Raw genomic sequence first — 14,666 nt, forward strand, 5'->3', positions numbered from 1 at the left:
GTTTTGTGGTGGAAAGTGCATCCCTTGAGGCATCTCAGGGATCTCATGATGAGTGGGGTCTCTTGTGTGCTCCATCCTCTTCTTAGTGATGGGTTTGTCCTCATCAATAGGGGTGTCTCCCTCTATGTCAACTCCAACTGAATAACAGAGGTGACAAATGAGATGAGGGAAGGCTAACCTTGCCAAGGTAGAGGACTTGTCCGCCACCTTATAAAGCTCTTGAGCTATAACCTCATGAACTTCTATTTCTTCTCCAATCATGATGCTATGAATCATGATAGCCCGGTCTATAGTAACTTCGGACCGGTTGCTAGTGGGAATGATTGAGCGTTGGATAAACTCCAACAACCCTCTAGCCACGGGTTTGAGGTCATGCCTTCTCAATTGAACCGGCTTCCCTCTTGAATCTCTCTTCCATTGGGCGCCCTATTCACATATGACTGTGAGGACTTGGTCCAACCTTTGATCAAAGTTGACCCTTCTAGTGTAAGGGTGTTCATCTCCTTGCATCATGGGCAAATTGAATGCCAACCTTACACTTTCCGGACTAAACTCCAAGTATTTCCCCCGAACCATAGTAAGATAATTCTTTGGATCCGGGTTCACACTTTGGTCATGGTTCTTGGTGATCCATGCATTGGCATAGAACTCTTGAACCATCAAGATTCCGACTTGTTGAATGGGGTTGGTAAGAACTTCCCAACCTCTTCTTCGGATCTCATGTCGGATCTCCGGATATTCACTCTTTTTGAGTGAAAAAGGGACCTCGGGGATCACCTTCTTCAAGGCCACAACTTCATAGAAGTGGTCTTGATGCACCCTTGAGATGAATCTCTCCATCTCCCATGACTCGGAGGTGGAAGCTTTTGCCTTCCCTTTCCTCTTTCTAGAGGTTTCTCCGGCCTTGGATGCCATAAATGGTTATGGAAAAACAAAAAGCAATGCTTTTACCACACCAAACTTAAAAGGTTTGCTCGTCCTCGAGCAAAAGAAGAAAGAAGAGAGTAGAAGAAGAAGAAATGAGGAAGAAGGGAATGGCTTTGTGTTCGGCCAAAGGGGGGAGAAGTGGTGTGTATGTTGTGTGAAAATGAAGGAGTGAAGATGGGTTTATATAGGAGAGGGGGAAGGGTAGGGTTCGGTCAAGTGAGGGTGGGTTTGGGTGGGAAAGTGGTTTGAATTTGAATGGTGAGGTAGGTGGGGTTTTATGAAGGATGGATGTGAGTGGTGAAGAGAAAGATGGGATTTGATAGGTGAAGGGTTTTTGGGGAAGAGGTGTTGAGGTGATTGGTGAATGGGTGAAGAAGAGAGAGAGTGGTGGGGTAGGTGGGGATCCTGTGGGGTCCACAGAACCTGAGGTGTCAAGGAAAAGTCATCCATGCACCAAATGGCAAACAAAATCTCGTTTTGTGCCAATTCTGGCGTTAGACGCCGGGCTGGTGCCCATTTCTGGCGTTTAACGCCAGCTTCTTGCCCTTTTCTGGCGTTTAACGCCAGTCTGGTGCCCCTTTCTGGCGTTAAACGCCCAGAAGGGTGCCAGACTGGGCGTTAAACGCCCAACAGCTAGCCTCACTGGCGTTTAAACGCCAGTGGGTTCTTTCTCCAGGGTGTGCTGTTTTTCTTTCTGTTTTTCATTCTGTTTTTGCTTTTTTCATTGATTTTGTGACTTCTCATGATCATCAACCTAAAAAATATAAAATAACAAAAGAAAATAGTTAATTATAAAACATTGGGTTGCCTCCCAACAAGCGCTTCTTTAATGTCATTAGCTTGACAGAGGACTCTCATGGAGCCTCAGAAATGTTCAGAGCTATGTTGGAACCTCCCAACACCAAACTTAGAGTTTGAATGTGGGGGTTCAACACCAAACTTAGAGTTTGGTTGTGGCCTCCCAACACCAAACTTAGAGTTTGACTGTGGGGACTCTGTTTGGCTCTGTTTTGAGAGAAGCTCTTCATGCTTCCTCTCCATGATGACAGAGGGATATCCTTGAGCCTTAAACACCAAGGATTCTTCATTCACTTGAATGATCAACTCTCCTCTATCAACATCAATCACAGCCCTTGCTGTGGCTAGGAAGGGTCTGCCAAGGATGATGGATTCATCCACGCACTTCCCAGTCTCTAGGACTATGAAATCAGTAGGGATGTAATGGTCTTCAACTTTAACCAGAACATCCTCTACAAGTCCATAGGCTTGTTTTCTTGAATTGTCTGCCATCTCTAGTGAGATTTTTGCAGCTTGCACCTCAAAGATCCCTAACTTCTCTATTACAGAGAGAGGCATGAGGTTTACACTTGACCCTAAGTCACACAAGGCCTTCTTGAAGGTCATGGTGCCTATGGTACAAGGTATTGAAAACTTCCCAGGATCCTGTCTCTTTTGAGGCAGTTTCTGCCTAGACAAGTTATCCAGTTCTTTGGTGAGCAAAGGAGCTTCATCCTCCCAAGTCTCATTTCCAAATAACTTGTCATTTAACTTCATGATTGCTCCAAGGTATTTAGCAACTTGCTCTTCAGTGACATACTCATCCTCTTCAGAGGAAGAATACTCATCAGAGCTCATGAATGGCAGAAGTAAGTCCAATGGGATCTCTATGGTCTCATTTTGAGCCTCAGATTCCCATGGTTCCTCATTGGGGAATTCATTGGAGGCCAGTGGACGTCCATTGAGGTCTTCCTCAGTAGCGTTCACTGCCTCTCCTTCCTCCCAAAATTCGGCCATGTTGATGGCCTTGCACTCTTCTTTTGGATTCTCTTCTGTATTGCTTGGAAGAGTACTATGAGGGAGTTCAGTAATTTTCTTGCTCAGCTGTCCCACTTGGGCCTCCAAATTCCTAATGGAGGACCTTGTTTCAGTCATGAAACTTTGAGTGGTTTTGATTAGATCAGAGACCATGGTTGCTAAGTCAAAGTTGTTCTGCTTAGAATTCTCTGTCTGTTGCTGAGAAGATGATGAAAAAGGCTTGTCATTGCTAAACCTGTTTCTTCCACCATTATTATTGTTGAAACCTTGTTGAGGTCTCTGTTGATCCTTCCATGAGAGATTTGGATGATTTCTCCATGAAGGATTATAGGTGTTTCCATAGGGTTCTCCCATGTAATTCACCTCTTCCATTGAAGGGTTCTTAGGATCATAAGCTTCTTCTTTAGATGAAGCGTCCTTAGTACTGCCTGGTGCAGCTTGCATTCCAGACAGACTTTGAGAAATCATATTGACTTGCTGAGTCAATATTTTGTTCTGAGCCAATATGGCATTCAGAGTATCAATCTCAAGAACTCCTTTCTTCTGATTCGTCCCATTGTTCACAGGATTCCTTTCAGAAGTGTACATGAATTGGTTATTTGGAACCATTTCAATAAGTTCTTGAGCTTCTGCAGGCGTCTTCTTTAGATGAAGAGAGCCTCCAGCAGAACTATCCAATGACATCTTGGACAGTTCAGACAGACCATCATAGAAGATACCTATGATGCTCCATTCAGAAAGCGTGTCAGAGGGACACTTTCTGATTAATTGTTTGTATCTTTCCCAAGCTTCATAGAGGGATTCTCCTTCCTTCTGTCTGAAGGTTTAGACTTCCACTCTAAGCTTACTCAATTTTTGAGGTGGAAAGAACTTTGCCAAGAAGGCATTGACTAGCTTTTCCCAATAGTTCAGGCTTTCTTTAGGTTGTGAGTCCAACCATGTCCTAGCTCTGTCTCTTACAGCAAAAGGGAATAGCATAAGTCTGTAGACCTCAGGGTCAACCCCATTGGTCTTGACAGTGTCATAGATTTGCAAGAATTCAGCTAAAAACTGATAAGGATCCTCCAATGGAAGTCCATGGAACTTGCAATTCTGTTGCATTAGAGAAACCAATTGAGGCTTAAGCTCAAAGTTGTTTGCTCCAATGGCAGGGATAGAGATGCTTCTCCCATAGAAGTCGGGAGTAGGTGCAGTAAAGTCACCCAGCACCTTCCTTGCATTGTTGGCATTGTTGTTGTTTTTGGCTGCCATGGGTTCTTCTTCTTTGAAGATTTCTGTTAGGTCCTCTACAGAGAATTGTGCCTTAGCTTCTCTTAGCTTTCGCTTCAAGGTCCTTTCAGGTTCAGGGTCACCCTCAACAAGAATGCTTTTGTCTTTGCTCCTGCTCATATGAAAGAGAGGAGAACAAGAAAATATGGAATCCTCTATGTCACAGTATAGAGATTCCTTGAGGTGTCAGAGGAAAAGAAAAATAGAAGAAAGAGGTAGAAAATTCGAACTTATCAAGGAAGATGGAGTTCGAATTGTGCATTAAGGAGTAGTGTTAGTCCATAAATCGAAGGATGTGAGAAGAGGGGAAGAATAAAATTAAAAAGATTTTAAAAACATTTTGAAAAACTCTAATTGATTTTCGAAAACCAAGGGTGGAAAAGAAATCAAGTGATTTTTGAAAAAGATTTTGAAATTAGAAATCAAAAAGATATGATTGAAAACTATTTTGAAAAAGATGTGATTAAAAAGATATGATTGATAAGTTATGGTTTTAAAAAGATTTGATTGAGAAGATATGAGTTGAAAAACAATTTAAAAAGATTTGATTTTAAAAATTAATGACTCGGCTAACAAGAAAATATATGATTCAAACATTAAACCTTTCTCAACAGAAAAGGCAACATACTTGAATTGTTGAATCAAATCACTAATTGTTAGCAAGTATTTTTGAAAATGGAAAGAGATTGATTTTGAAAAAGATTTGATTGAAAAGATTTGATTTGAAAAAAATTTGATTTTGAAAAATTTTGAAAACTTAAAAAAAAATTGGCATTAAAAACAAAATCTTCCCTCTTGTGCCATCCTGGCATTAAACGCCCAGAATGGTGCACATTCTGGCGTTTAACGCCCAAAGCACTACCCTTTTGGGCGTTAAACGCCCAGCCAGGCACCCTGGCTGGCGTTTAAACGCCAGTTTGCCTTCCTCACTGGGCGTTTTGAACGCCCAGCTTTTTCTGTGTAATTCCTCTGCTGTATGTTCTGAATCTTCAATTCTCTGTATTATTGACTTGAAAAGACACAAATTAAAAATATTTTTGGATTTTTAATAATGAGGAATAATCAAAATGCAACTAAAATCAAATAAACAATGCATGCAAGACACCAAACTTAGAAGTTTGTATACTACTGACACTAACAAAATACTCAAGACAAGAGAATTTAAAGATCAAAACAAGTAAATCATCAAGAACAACTTGAAGATTAATGAAGACACATGCATGAATTCGAAAAATGCAAGAAGAATAAAAACATGCAATTGACACCAAACTTAAAATTAGACTCTAGACTCAACAAGAAATATACAATATTTTTGGTTTTTATGATTTTGTAAATTTTTTTTTGGATTTTTTCGAAAACTATGTGGAAAAGTAAAATAAAGGATTCAAAATTCTTAATGAGAATCCCAAGAATCATTGCAATGCTAGTCTAAGACTCCGGTCCAGGAATTAGATATGGCTTCATAGCCAGCCAAGCTTTCAAAGAAAGCTTCGGTCCAAAACACTAGACATGGCCAATGGCCAGCCAAGCCTTAGCAGATCATTGCTCCAACAGCAAGATTGATAGAAATCAACAAGCTCTTGTGATGATAAGTTGAAACCTCGGTCCAATAAAATTAGACATGGCTTCACAGCCAGCCAGACTTCAACAGATCATCATGAAACTCTAGAATTCATTCTTAAGAATTCTGAAAAATACCTAATCTAAGCAACAAGATGAACCGTCAGTTGTCCAAACTCAACAATCCCCGGCAATGGCGCCAAAAACTTGGTGCACGAAATTGTGATCATCAATGGCGCCATCAACATGGTACGCTCAATTGCAATCTCAACTATTTATCACAACTTCGCACAACTAACCAGCAAGTGTACTGGGTTGTCCAAGTAATAAACCTTACGCGAGTAAGGATCGATCCCACGGAGATTGTTGGTATGAAGCAAGCTATGGTCACCTTGTAAATCTTAGTCAGGCAAACTCAAATGGTTATGGATGATGTATGAATAAAACATAAAGATAAAGATAGAGATACTTATGTAATTCATTAGTGAGAATTTTAGATAAGCGTATGGAGATGCTTTGTCCCTTCCGTCTCTCTGCTTTCCTACTGTCTTCATCCAATCCTTCTCACTCTTTTCCATGGCAAGCTGTATGTAGGGTTTCACCGTTGTCAGTGGCTACCTCCCATCCTCTCAGTGAAAATGTTCAACGCACCCTGTCACGGTACGGCTAATCATCTGTCGGTTCTCAATCAGGTTGGAATAGAATCCAGTGATTCTTTTGCGTCTGTCACTAACGCCCAGCCTTCAGGAGTTTGAAGCCCGTCACAGTCATTCAATCATTGAAACCTACTCAGAATACCACAGACAAGGTTTAGACCTTCCGGATTCTCTTGAATGCCTCCATCAATTCTAGCTTATACCACGAAGATTCCGATCAAGGGATCCAAGAGATAAACATTCAAGCCTTGTTTGCTTGTAGAACAGAAGAGGTTGTCAGGCACTCGTTCATAAGTGAGAATGATGATGAGTGTCACATAATCATCACATTCATCATGTTCTTGGGTGCAAATGAATATCTTAGAACAAGAATAAGCTGAATTGAATAGAAGAACAATAGTAATTGCATTAATACTCGAGGTACAGCAGAGCTCCACACCTTAATCTATGGTGTGTAGAAACTTCACCGTTGAAAATACATAAGAACAAAAGTGATCATTGGCTTCGGCCCCAGAGAGGGAACCAGAAGAACCAAGATCTGATCTAAGATCTAAAGTGATCAAAAGATTCAAAAGATCAAAAGATGAAAATACAATAGCAAAAGGTCCTACTTATAGAGAACTAGTAGCTTAAGGTTTACAAAGATGAGTAAATTACATAAAAATCCACTTCCGGGTCCACTTGGTGTGTGCTTGGGCTGAGCATTGAAGCATTTTCGTGTAGAGACTTCTCTTGGAGTTAAACGCCAGCTTTTGTGCCAGTTTGGGCGTTTAACTCCCATTCTTGTGCCAGTTCCGGCGTTTAACGCCGGGCAGTTTTGAGCTGATTTGGAACACCGGTTTGGACCATCAAATCTCGGGAAAAGTATGAACTATTATATATTGCTGGAAAGTCCAGGATGTCTACTTTCCAACGCCGTTAAGAGCGTGCCAATTGGGCTTCTGTAACTCTAGAAATTATGCTTCGAGTGCAGGGAGGTCAGAATCCAACAGCATCTGCAGTCCTTTTCTGCCTCTGAATCAGATTTTTGCTCAAGTCCCTCAATTTCGGCCAGAAAATACCTGAAATCACAGAAAAACACACAAACTCATTGTAAAGTCCAGAAAAGTGAATTTTAACTAAAAACTAATAGAAATATACTAAAAACTAACTAAAACATACTAAAAACATACTAAAAACAATGCCAAAAAGCGTATAAATTATCCGCTCATCATTGGGCTAAAATTTTAATGTGTATATGTTATAATTTGTTGGAAAGAATCAAAGAAATTATTTTATTTCAAATCTAAAATTTTCTTTTTTGAACGAAATAAAAAATTTCCGTTTACGGAGTCATAAATATAATGTAACCTACTTTAATGAGCCAAAGCAGGATACAACACCAACACCTTGACAATTACTTCCATTCAGCAACTACTCTCATTTAATAATTTTTTATTTGATAATTTAACGTTCAATGACTAATTAATAATAAATTAAAAGCACTTTTTATTATTGTTATTATTTTATTTCGAAAAATCCATATACTAATTTTTATTTGCGAATTTTGAGTTTCAGGTTAAAGAATTTAGAATATGAGTAATATATATCAGTCTCATGTTATGATTGTTTAAAATTTGTACCATTATTTTTGTGAATCATTCCTATTTCAACAAATTTGTGGTCTTTTCATCCTTTTATTGTTGTTTTCTAAACTAGGCATCATACGCAACAAATTTAAGATAGTTTTATCCCATATGCCTTTTTTATGAGCTTAAATTATTAGAAAAAATAAGTTTATAATATAGTATCATATTTTCTATAATTTAAAATTTGAGACTTTGATTTTTATTGACTCCAAAAAAATTATTGCAATATAAGACATAAAAAAAACATACAAAATTTAGACAAAATAAAAAAAATTACGTGAAAAGACGTATTAAAAATAGGATTAATCTATTCTATTATATAAAAATCAGATTTCTGCACTTAATGATGAAGTTGACGTGGCATGCTTCTGAGAGTATTTCCCAATTTATTTATTTTAACTCATTAAATACAAGTTACTACGGTGAATTAATTATAGCAACTAATTTTTTATTATATATTTAAATATTATATAATTTATTATAATTTATATCAAACAATTAATTATTAAAAATATTTTTCAATTTATTTCTTTTAATTCATTAAATACAATTCATTACAGTAAATTAATTATATCAACTAATTGATTTGATTAGATATTTAAATATCACATAATTTATTATAATTTATATCAATTAATTAATTATAATTTATTATATCAATTATTTTAATTTATTAATTTATAAGGTGCACATTAAAATAGATAATTTGTTATTTATTCTAATTGAATATAATAAAGACAGATTAATTTAGTTAAGAAAATTATTGTCTCCTAAGAGAGTGTTTCTCTATTTGTCTTTTTAATTCATTGAATTTAATTAATTATTTTTTTATTTATTTTTTTGAATTCAGTAAATTAAATCAAATCACATCAATTATACTAATTATTTGTATTAACTAATTGATTTGATTAATTTTTAAAAATATTTTTATTTGATTTGTTTTATTTATTTAAATATATTAATTATAACTAATCCATTATTTAATTTTATTAGAATAAATATTAAATTATATTTCTAATATAAAAATATAAAATTTTATTCCTTCTATTTTTATTTTATCATTATAAAATGTCATATATATTAGAAGAGGATCTCATTTTTTTATTAATTACTCTTTTATTTGGTAGTTTTTACAATAATTTTTTTCTTCTTATGAGACGTCGTGGCAAGAAGGTAAGTGTCGACTTATCGTGGATACAAGCCACCAGATCCTCCAACTCTCATTCAAAGCTATATACAATATGTAGGGGTGTTCATGGATCGGATCTGATCCTCATATCCGCAGTGTTTATCCGAATCCGATCCGAAAATTGCGGATATGGATCCGATCCGTAAGGCTATCGGATCTGCACACTAATCGGATCAGATTGTGAATTTCGTGTTGGTATCCGCATTTTTGATCCGCATATCCGTAAAAATAAAGAAATAAATAAGTAAATATTCTTTTTATGTTTTATTTCAACTAATAATTATTATATATGTTGTATTATTTTAATTTATTATTTAAGAAAAGTATGTTTAATATTATTTTAAGAGTAAACATATTTAAAAGAATAGAAAAATAAATTTTATTGATATTTTCTAATAAAAATAAGCTTTAAAAAATATTTTTAAATTTTGCGGATATATCCGATATCCGATCCGAACCGATCCGCAAATGTGCGGATCGGATCGGATCTAAGCTTAAAAACTGCGGATATTGGATCCGATCCAAACTGATGATTTTAGTGCGGATCGAGTTGAAAATTTGGTCATATCCGATCCGATCCGATTCGCGTTCACCTTTAAACTAATACGTTAACCATGAAGTATTCATGGACCATGGTTGACAAATTCTCAAGTTGGAGTTTATGAAAAGTCTATCCCTAACAATTTTAACATAGACTATGAACACTAAAAATGTGTTCGAATAGAAATTCAATGGCCAAATATTCAAAATGTTGTGGATATAAGATCAATCTACATAGGATAAGAAAAATCATTTTTGAAATGTTAATCCAAATTATATAAATCTATCATTGTCACTACCTTTGTTTTATAATTATTTTTTGGTCTCCAGGTTTGCTGCAGCTATAAAAGATTTGAATATTTATGTCATGAATGTGGTTTGAGAGCATGGTGAAATCTATGAACTAGGAGGTTTGCATGACTTACACTAAAGAAAATGAGAGTTTTTTAAGTGTTCGAAAGACTACATAGTGGCTTACAGAGATTGTGACGCTCGAATATGTTGTTTAATTGATAGAATAGATAGGTGAATTTTGAATTATGGCTTAGAAAAATTCTTGTGTAATTGTACTTTCACATTTATCTATGTATCATAGTAATTAGACATTCATGTATTTGGCTTTTTTTTTTTAATTTGGTTGTTGATTTTGATCTCCATTTAAAAATTGGTGTATTTTGCTATAAGATGGTGATATAGATAAAGAAATTTCATCATATTCTTGAAAATATAGAGGTAGTCGCCTTAGAAACCAAATATATTTTTATTTAATTTTTTTAATAAAAATTTTTATATAATTTTATATATTATCCCGTACAGGGTACGGAAACATACACTAGTTGTATGATAAAATTAATTATATATGTGTTGCATGCAATTTGGGATTAGGGTTTTAAATTACATATATTAATGAATTAGCTCATAAATACAAAAAAATATTGTACGAAATTTAAATTATTTTTGTATTAATTTTTATATAAAATACCTATATTATTATAATTATTTAAAAGTTGCATATAATTCGACCCTTATAAATTCAATTTACTACATATTTGCCTAAATCGAATCGAATTATATAGAAATACAAATTCGATTTATTTAATTTAATTTATTTTTGTATGTGGTATGATTTGATTGAAAGAGCAACAATTTATACTGCTTCGTAGATTCTTCTATAATTTTATCTAGCATTAATAAAATTTCACTATCACTGGTTTTTAAAAAAAATTAAAATCTAAAATGATGGTTAAAAATAAATAAAGAGAATAGATTTAATTCTTCTATAATTGTATGCATTTTTTTCTGATTTGCGTTTTTATCACAATCCACAAATTCTATATTTTATAAATTAACGTTAATTTATATATAGTATATAAATAAATTTAATTAGAATAATAACAATTTATTTATTTTATTTTAGACTTTATAAATGAAATTACTAATTCACTAATATAACGAATCATAATTAATGTAATATAATTAATTAGGTAATATAAATTATAATAATCATATTAATTATATTAATATTTAAATATCTAATCAAATCAATTAGTTAATAGAATTAAGTCAGTGCAATAAATTATATTGAATAAGTTAAAATAATTAAATCGGGAAACACTCTCCGAAGCATGCCACGTCAGCTAGACATCCGATTTTTATATAATAGAATAGATAGATAGATAGTTTCTAAATAATTATAGAAACAAAAATTAACCTGTGTTATCAAATTCTGAAATTTGGGATTATTGATAAATTAACTTGCACAAATTTACAAAAATAAAATAAATTTTGTCCAAAAGAGCAAAATACGTTAAATTAGCAAGTGACAATCACATATTTGGTAGGCTAAACGCAATTAGAACTAAACAAAAAGCAAAAGCAACTTAAGACATGGACAGATTATAAAGCGGTGGAGGTGGAGCAAGACAGGAGCAAAATGATGGCAGAAACAAAGTGGACCAATACCGTTGGTGGAAGGAGAAGGAGGACAAACCAACAAGGCTAATTTCGCAGCCCAATAAAAGAAAATCCTTCAATAGACAACAAATTTCATAAATTGATATATGAAAGTGTGTTTCGATGAAACTTGACAGTTGGAATTAGGTTTATATTATCATCCACAACATTGTTTTTTATGTCAGGTAATTAAAATCATAAAGATTCATATTTGATATTTGTCGATATTTATATATTGACTATGTAAATTAATGTTTAAGACTTTTGTTTATTTTATCAAAAATAGATATTTATTATGAATAAAATTACAAGTAACAGCAGAAGTGATATTAACTGGAGGACAAAATGCCCAAGGAAGAAACGACACTAATCTAGGAAATGCTCTGCCAATAGCATCAGCTTTGAAACATAAAGACATACAATGGGGAAGAGTATAAAAATGTAACATCCAAACTAATCCATGACCATGCAAAACCAGTCGATCTGCACAACCATTCGCCTCTCGAATTCGTCATGAAGTTCCCAGCCATCAAGCCCAGAACCTGCCTTCATAATCTCTTAAGATGCCTCCACAAATCAGCAGCATCCACAAGTCTAATCCCAATCCAAATTTTCAGGGAAGGGCTCCCTTGAGACATTTTTAGTTGTCTTTCCATCTGCAGCAACCGGATCATACGGCGAATCTTCTCCAAACTCAATTGGCATTGACTTCCAATGCAGACTTGGTTCCCACTCTGCTTCTTTGAGGACCTTCAGTATCTCTCTTGCAACTATCTCGCTTCCCTCAGCCGTCAGATGAATCCCATCGCTAAGGACAAATAACCAAACCAGCAAATCAAATAAAGGAAGTGCAGAATTTGAACCCATTCTTTTCCAATTCTGGGGGGTATGAGAGCATACTTACTTGAAGCATACGTCTCGCCAGTCTTTCCTTTTCTGGATGGCAGACCAGATGTCAATGGCCTTGAGATTCATCTCGCGACACAGCTCCAAACAGGCTTCTGAATATATTCGACACGATTCATTTGTCCTCAGCGGCTGACCCAGTAGATCACTGTGTTTCCAGTCCAACAACTTATTCATCAGATTTAAGATTCAAGTAAAAACCCCGGAATTAAAATCGGGAAATAGAAAAGCAACCAGCCATACTTCAGAATTTTCACAAGTTGTCACAAGTAGATGAAATGCAGCATAGCTTTAAGTAAGGTTATATGCATCACTATCTAATCTTATCCTCTATATAAATATAGATATTGCCATTATGTGTATCTCTGCCTTTTCAATTCTGCAAAATTATATTGCAATTTAACTGCAGTCAGGACCTGTTTCCAAGAATTTGTGCTTCATTGACAGGAGGAGCACCAAGAAATATAATGCGAGTCTTCTTCGAAAGGCTCTGGCAATCATTGACATTCATGTCAAACTTTGGACCGATATATACACTAGCTGCACAGGAAAAAAATGGTACTCTAGTGGGAAACATTTGTTTACCTTTAGATGGATAGCTATTTTGGTCATATTTTGAATGTATTCTTGGAGAGGTACATGTTGTCCGAGGCCACTTGGATGCGCAAGAACTGAATCATTGCCACCAAAGTACACAATTACAAGTGATGGTTGCTCACTGGCATTCTGAGTCGAAGAAGATTGCAAAAACAAAAGGGTGATTCTTTATTTGCAAGTCAGAGCATAAATCAATTAATCACTACATATAACTATTAAGGAGATCATTATTGTATAATGATTAACGAGAAAGTCTAGAAGACCAGCACTTTTATTAAACTCTGACTAGCACTTAACCAGCAAAAGAAAAGTGAGTAATCTCACACTATTAAAAATACTAATGATGGCTAATTGATGGCTACAAATCACAAAACCTGGTGGCCCCCTAACACTCCTCTCGTATAATATTGCAAAAATCAAACTTAAAATCCATGCTAGCCTCATTCAAGATCCTTGTTTAACAATCAGATGCTTAGTACCTTGGGGAAAATGTCATCCAAAACCTGGAGAGCACGCCTCGAATTCCAACCAGCATATCCTCGCAAAATTATGTCTGCCTGTGCCATGCGAATGTCTCGTGAATTAATCCATCAAAATGCATTATTAGTCCCACAAAGCCACATATGAACGTTATTCCAGTTCCATTGTTCAGCAAGCATGGTGGCTATGTCTATTAGCCTACACCAATAAAAACACTACAAAAGTAATAATTTCTTATGTAGATTGAGATCTAAAGGTGTCACCTAGAGTTTTATTTTATTCTTCATTACCTTTGTTTAACTGTTAGGATATCTACCATATTCTCAAGTCTCTATACCGAACGCTTCTATTAATTCAAATCGAAAATATAACTTGTTGATTTTTAATTTCTATAATTTTTTATAAATAGCACTGGAATCATGAATTGGAAAAGAGAGAGAAAATTGTACCTTGCGAGCATACAAGTGAGAAAGAATGGCCGCCCAACCTTGGTCATAGAAGCTGTGTTGAACGATGGAAGAACCAAACAACACGAATTGAGGCCTCTTTGGTCCCACCATCTTCCTCTTTGGTCCTTGTTCTCTCCCTCTCTCTCTCTCTCTCTCTGTTATATACATGCACAGTGGCAGTTATTGACTGTGACAAAATGGTCATTTTGGCTGAAATTCTGTGGACATGGGATGTGTTTTATGCTTTGCTTTGCTTTGCTTATAGTGGGGCATTTCCCAATGCTTCTCGATTGTCCTTGCAATATTTTAGACGTTCACTTCAATTTTTATTCACAGAAAAAACAAAGTACTTTTAGAAAAAAGATCGTCGTTAATTTTATTGTTTAACTCGATTAAGTGATTTAATCGGAGTATGGATAAAACGAGCTCAACAATTATGTTTTTATTGCATGAGCTATATTTATATAGGCCATTAAATTTTATTAGATGAAAATCAAAAATTAATATAAAAGAAAAATATTGATGGACTCTAATAAATATAAAATATCATAGTACATAAATAAATACATTAAATAACAATACTTTAATATACAATATTTTAAACGGCAACAGAATCTTTTATTCTTAAATAATTAAATATAAAATATATGAATATTTTTATTTATTAAAATTAATTATTATGCAAATTTTTTTATAA

At 34.8% G+C, this 14,666-nt stretch overlaps 1 protein-coding gene and 1 non-coding gene across 4 annotated transcripts; one reads left to right on the plus strand and one right to left on the minus strand.

Moving 5' to 3' along the window:
- The first annotated feature begins 3,480 nt into the window (after positions 1-3,480).
- On the plus strand, positions 3,481-3,588 carry LOC112798626 (small nucleolar RNA R71). The gene has a single exon (XR_003200230.1). It is a non-coding gene; the product is annotated as a small nucleolar RNA R71 (small nucleolar RNA).
- Positions 3,589-11,799: 8,211 nt separating this feature from the next.
- Positions 11,800-14,269, minus strand: LOC112797024 (GDSL esterase/lipase WDL1). Of its 3 annotated transcripts, none has more exons than XM_072235740.1 (6): positions 13,970-14,269; positions 13,520-13,718; positions 13,029-13,169; positions 12,860-12,933; positions 12,442-12,591; positions 11,800-12,345 (listed from the first exon to the last, which is right to left on the minus strand). In XM_072235740.1, exons 2-6 carry the CDS (start codon positions 13,604-13,606, stop codon positions 12,132-12,134), a joined length of 666 nt encoding a protein of 221 aa, XP_072091841.1. In that variant the 5' UTR covers positions 13,607-13,718; positions 13,970-14,269; the 3' UTR covers positions 11,800-12,131. The 3 variants fall into 3 exon arrangements, with proteins under 3 accessions (XP_072091841.1, XP_025695542.1, XP_072091842.1); XM_025839757.2 differs by having other exon boundaries at positions 13,520-13,597; positions 13,970-14,252; XM_072235741.1 differs by having other exon boundaries at positions 13,520-13,735; positions 13,970-14,247.
- Positions 14,270-14,666: the final 397 nt, after the last annotated feature.

The sequence above is a fragment of the Arachis hypogaea genome, chromosome 4 (assembly GCF_003086295.3).
Source record: "Arachis hypogaea cultivar Tifrunner chromosome 4, arahy.Tifrunner.gnm2.J5K5, whole genome shotgun sequence".
Classification (NCBI taxonomy): Eukaryota; Viridiplantae; Streptophyta; class Magnoliopsida; order Fabales; family Fabaceae; genus Arachis; species Arachis hypogaea.

Excerpts from the sequence above, each read along its gene's own strand:
- LOC112797024 (XM_025839757.2), bottom strand. The coding sequence starts at position 14,137 with ATGTATATAACAGAGAGAGAGAGAGAGAGAGGGAGAGAACAAGGACCA. Across the intron at positions 12,592-12,859 it reads GCACAAATTCTTGGAAACAG|TGATCTACTGGGTCAGCCGC; the intron begins GTCCTGACTGCA and ends CTGGAAACACAG. Across the intron at positions 12,346-12,441 it reads TGGCGAGACGTATGCTTCAA|CGATGGGATTCATCTGACGG; the intron begins GTAAGTATGCTC and ends ATTTGTCCTTAG.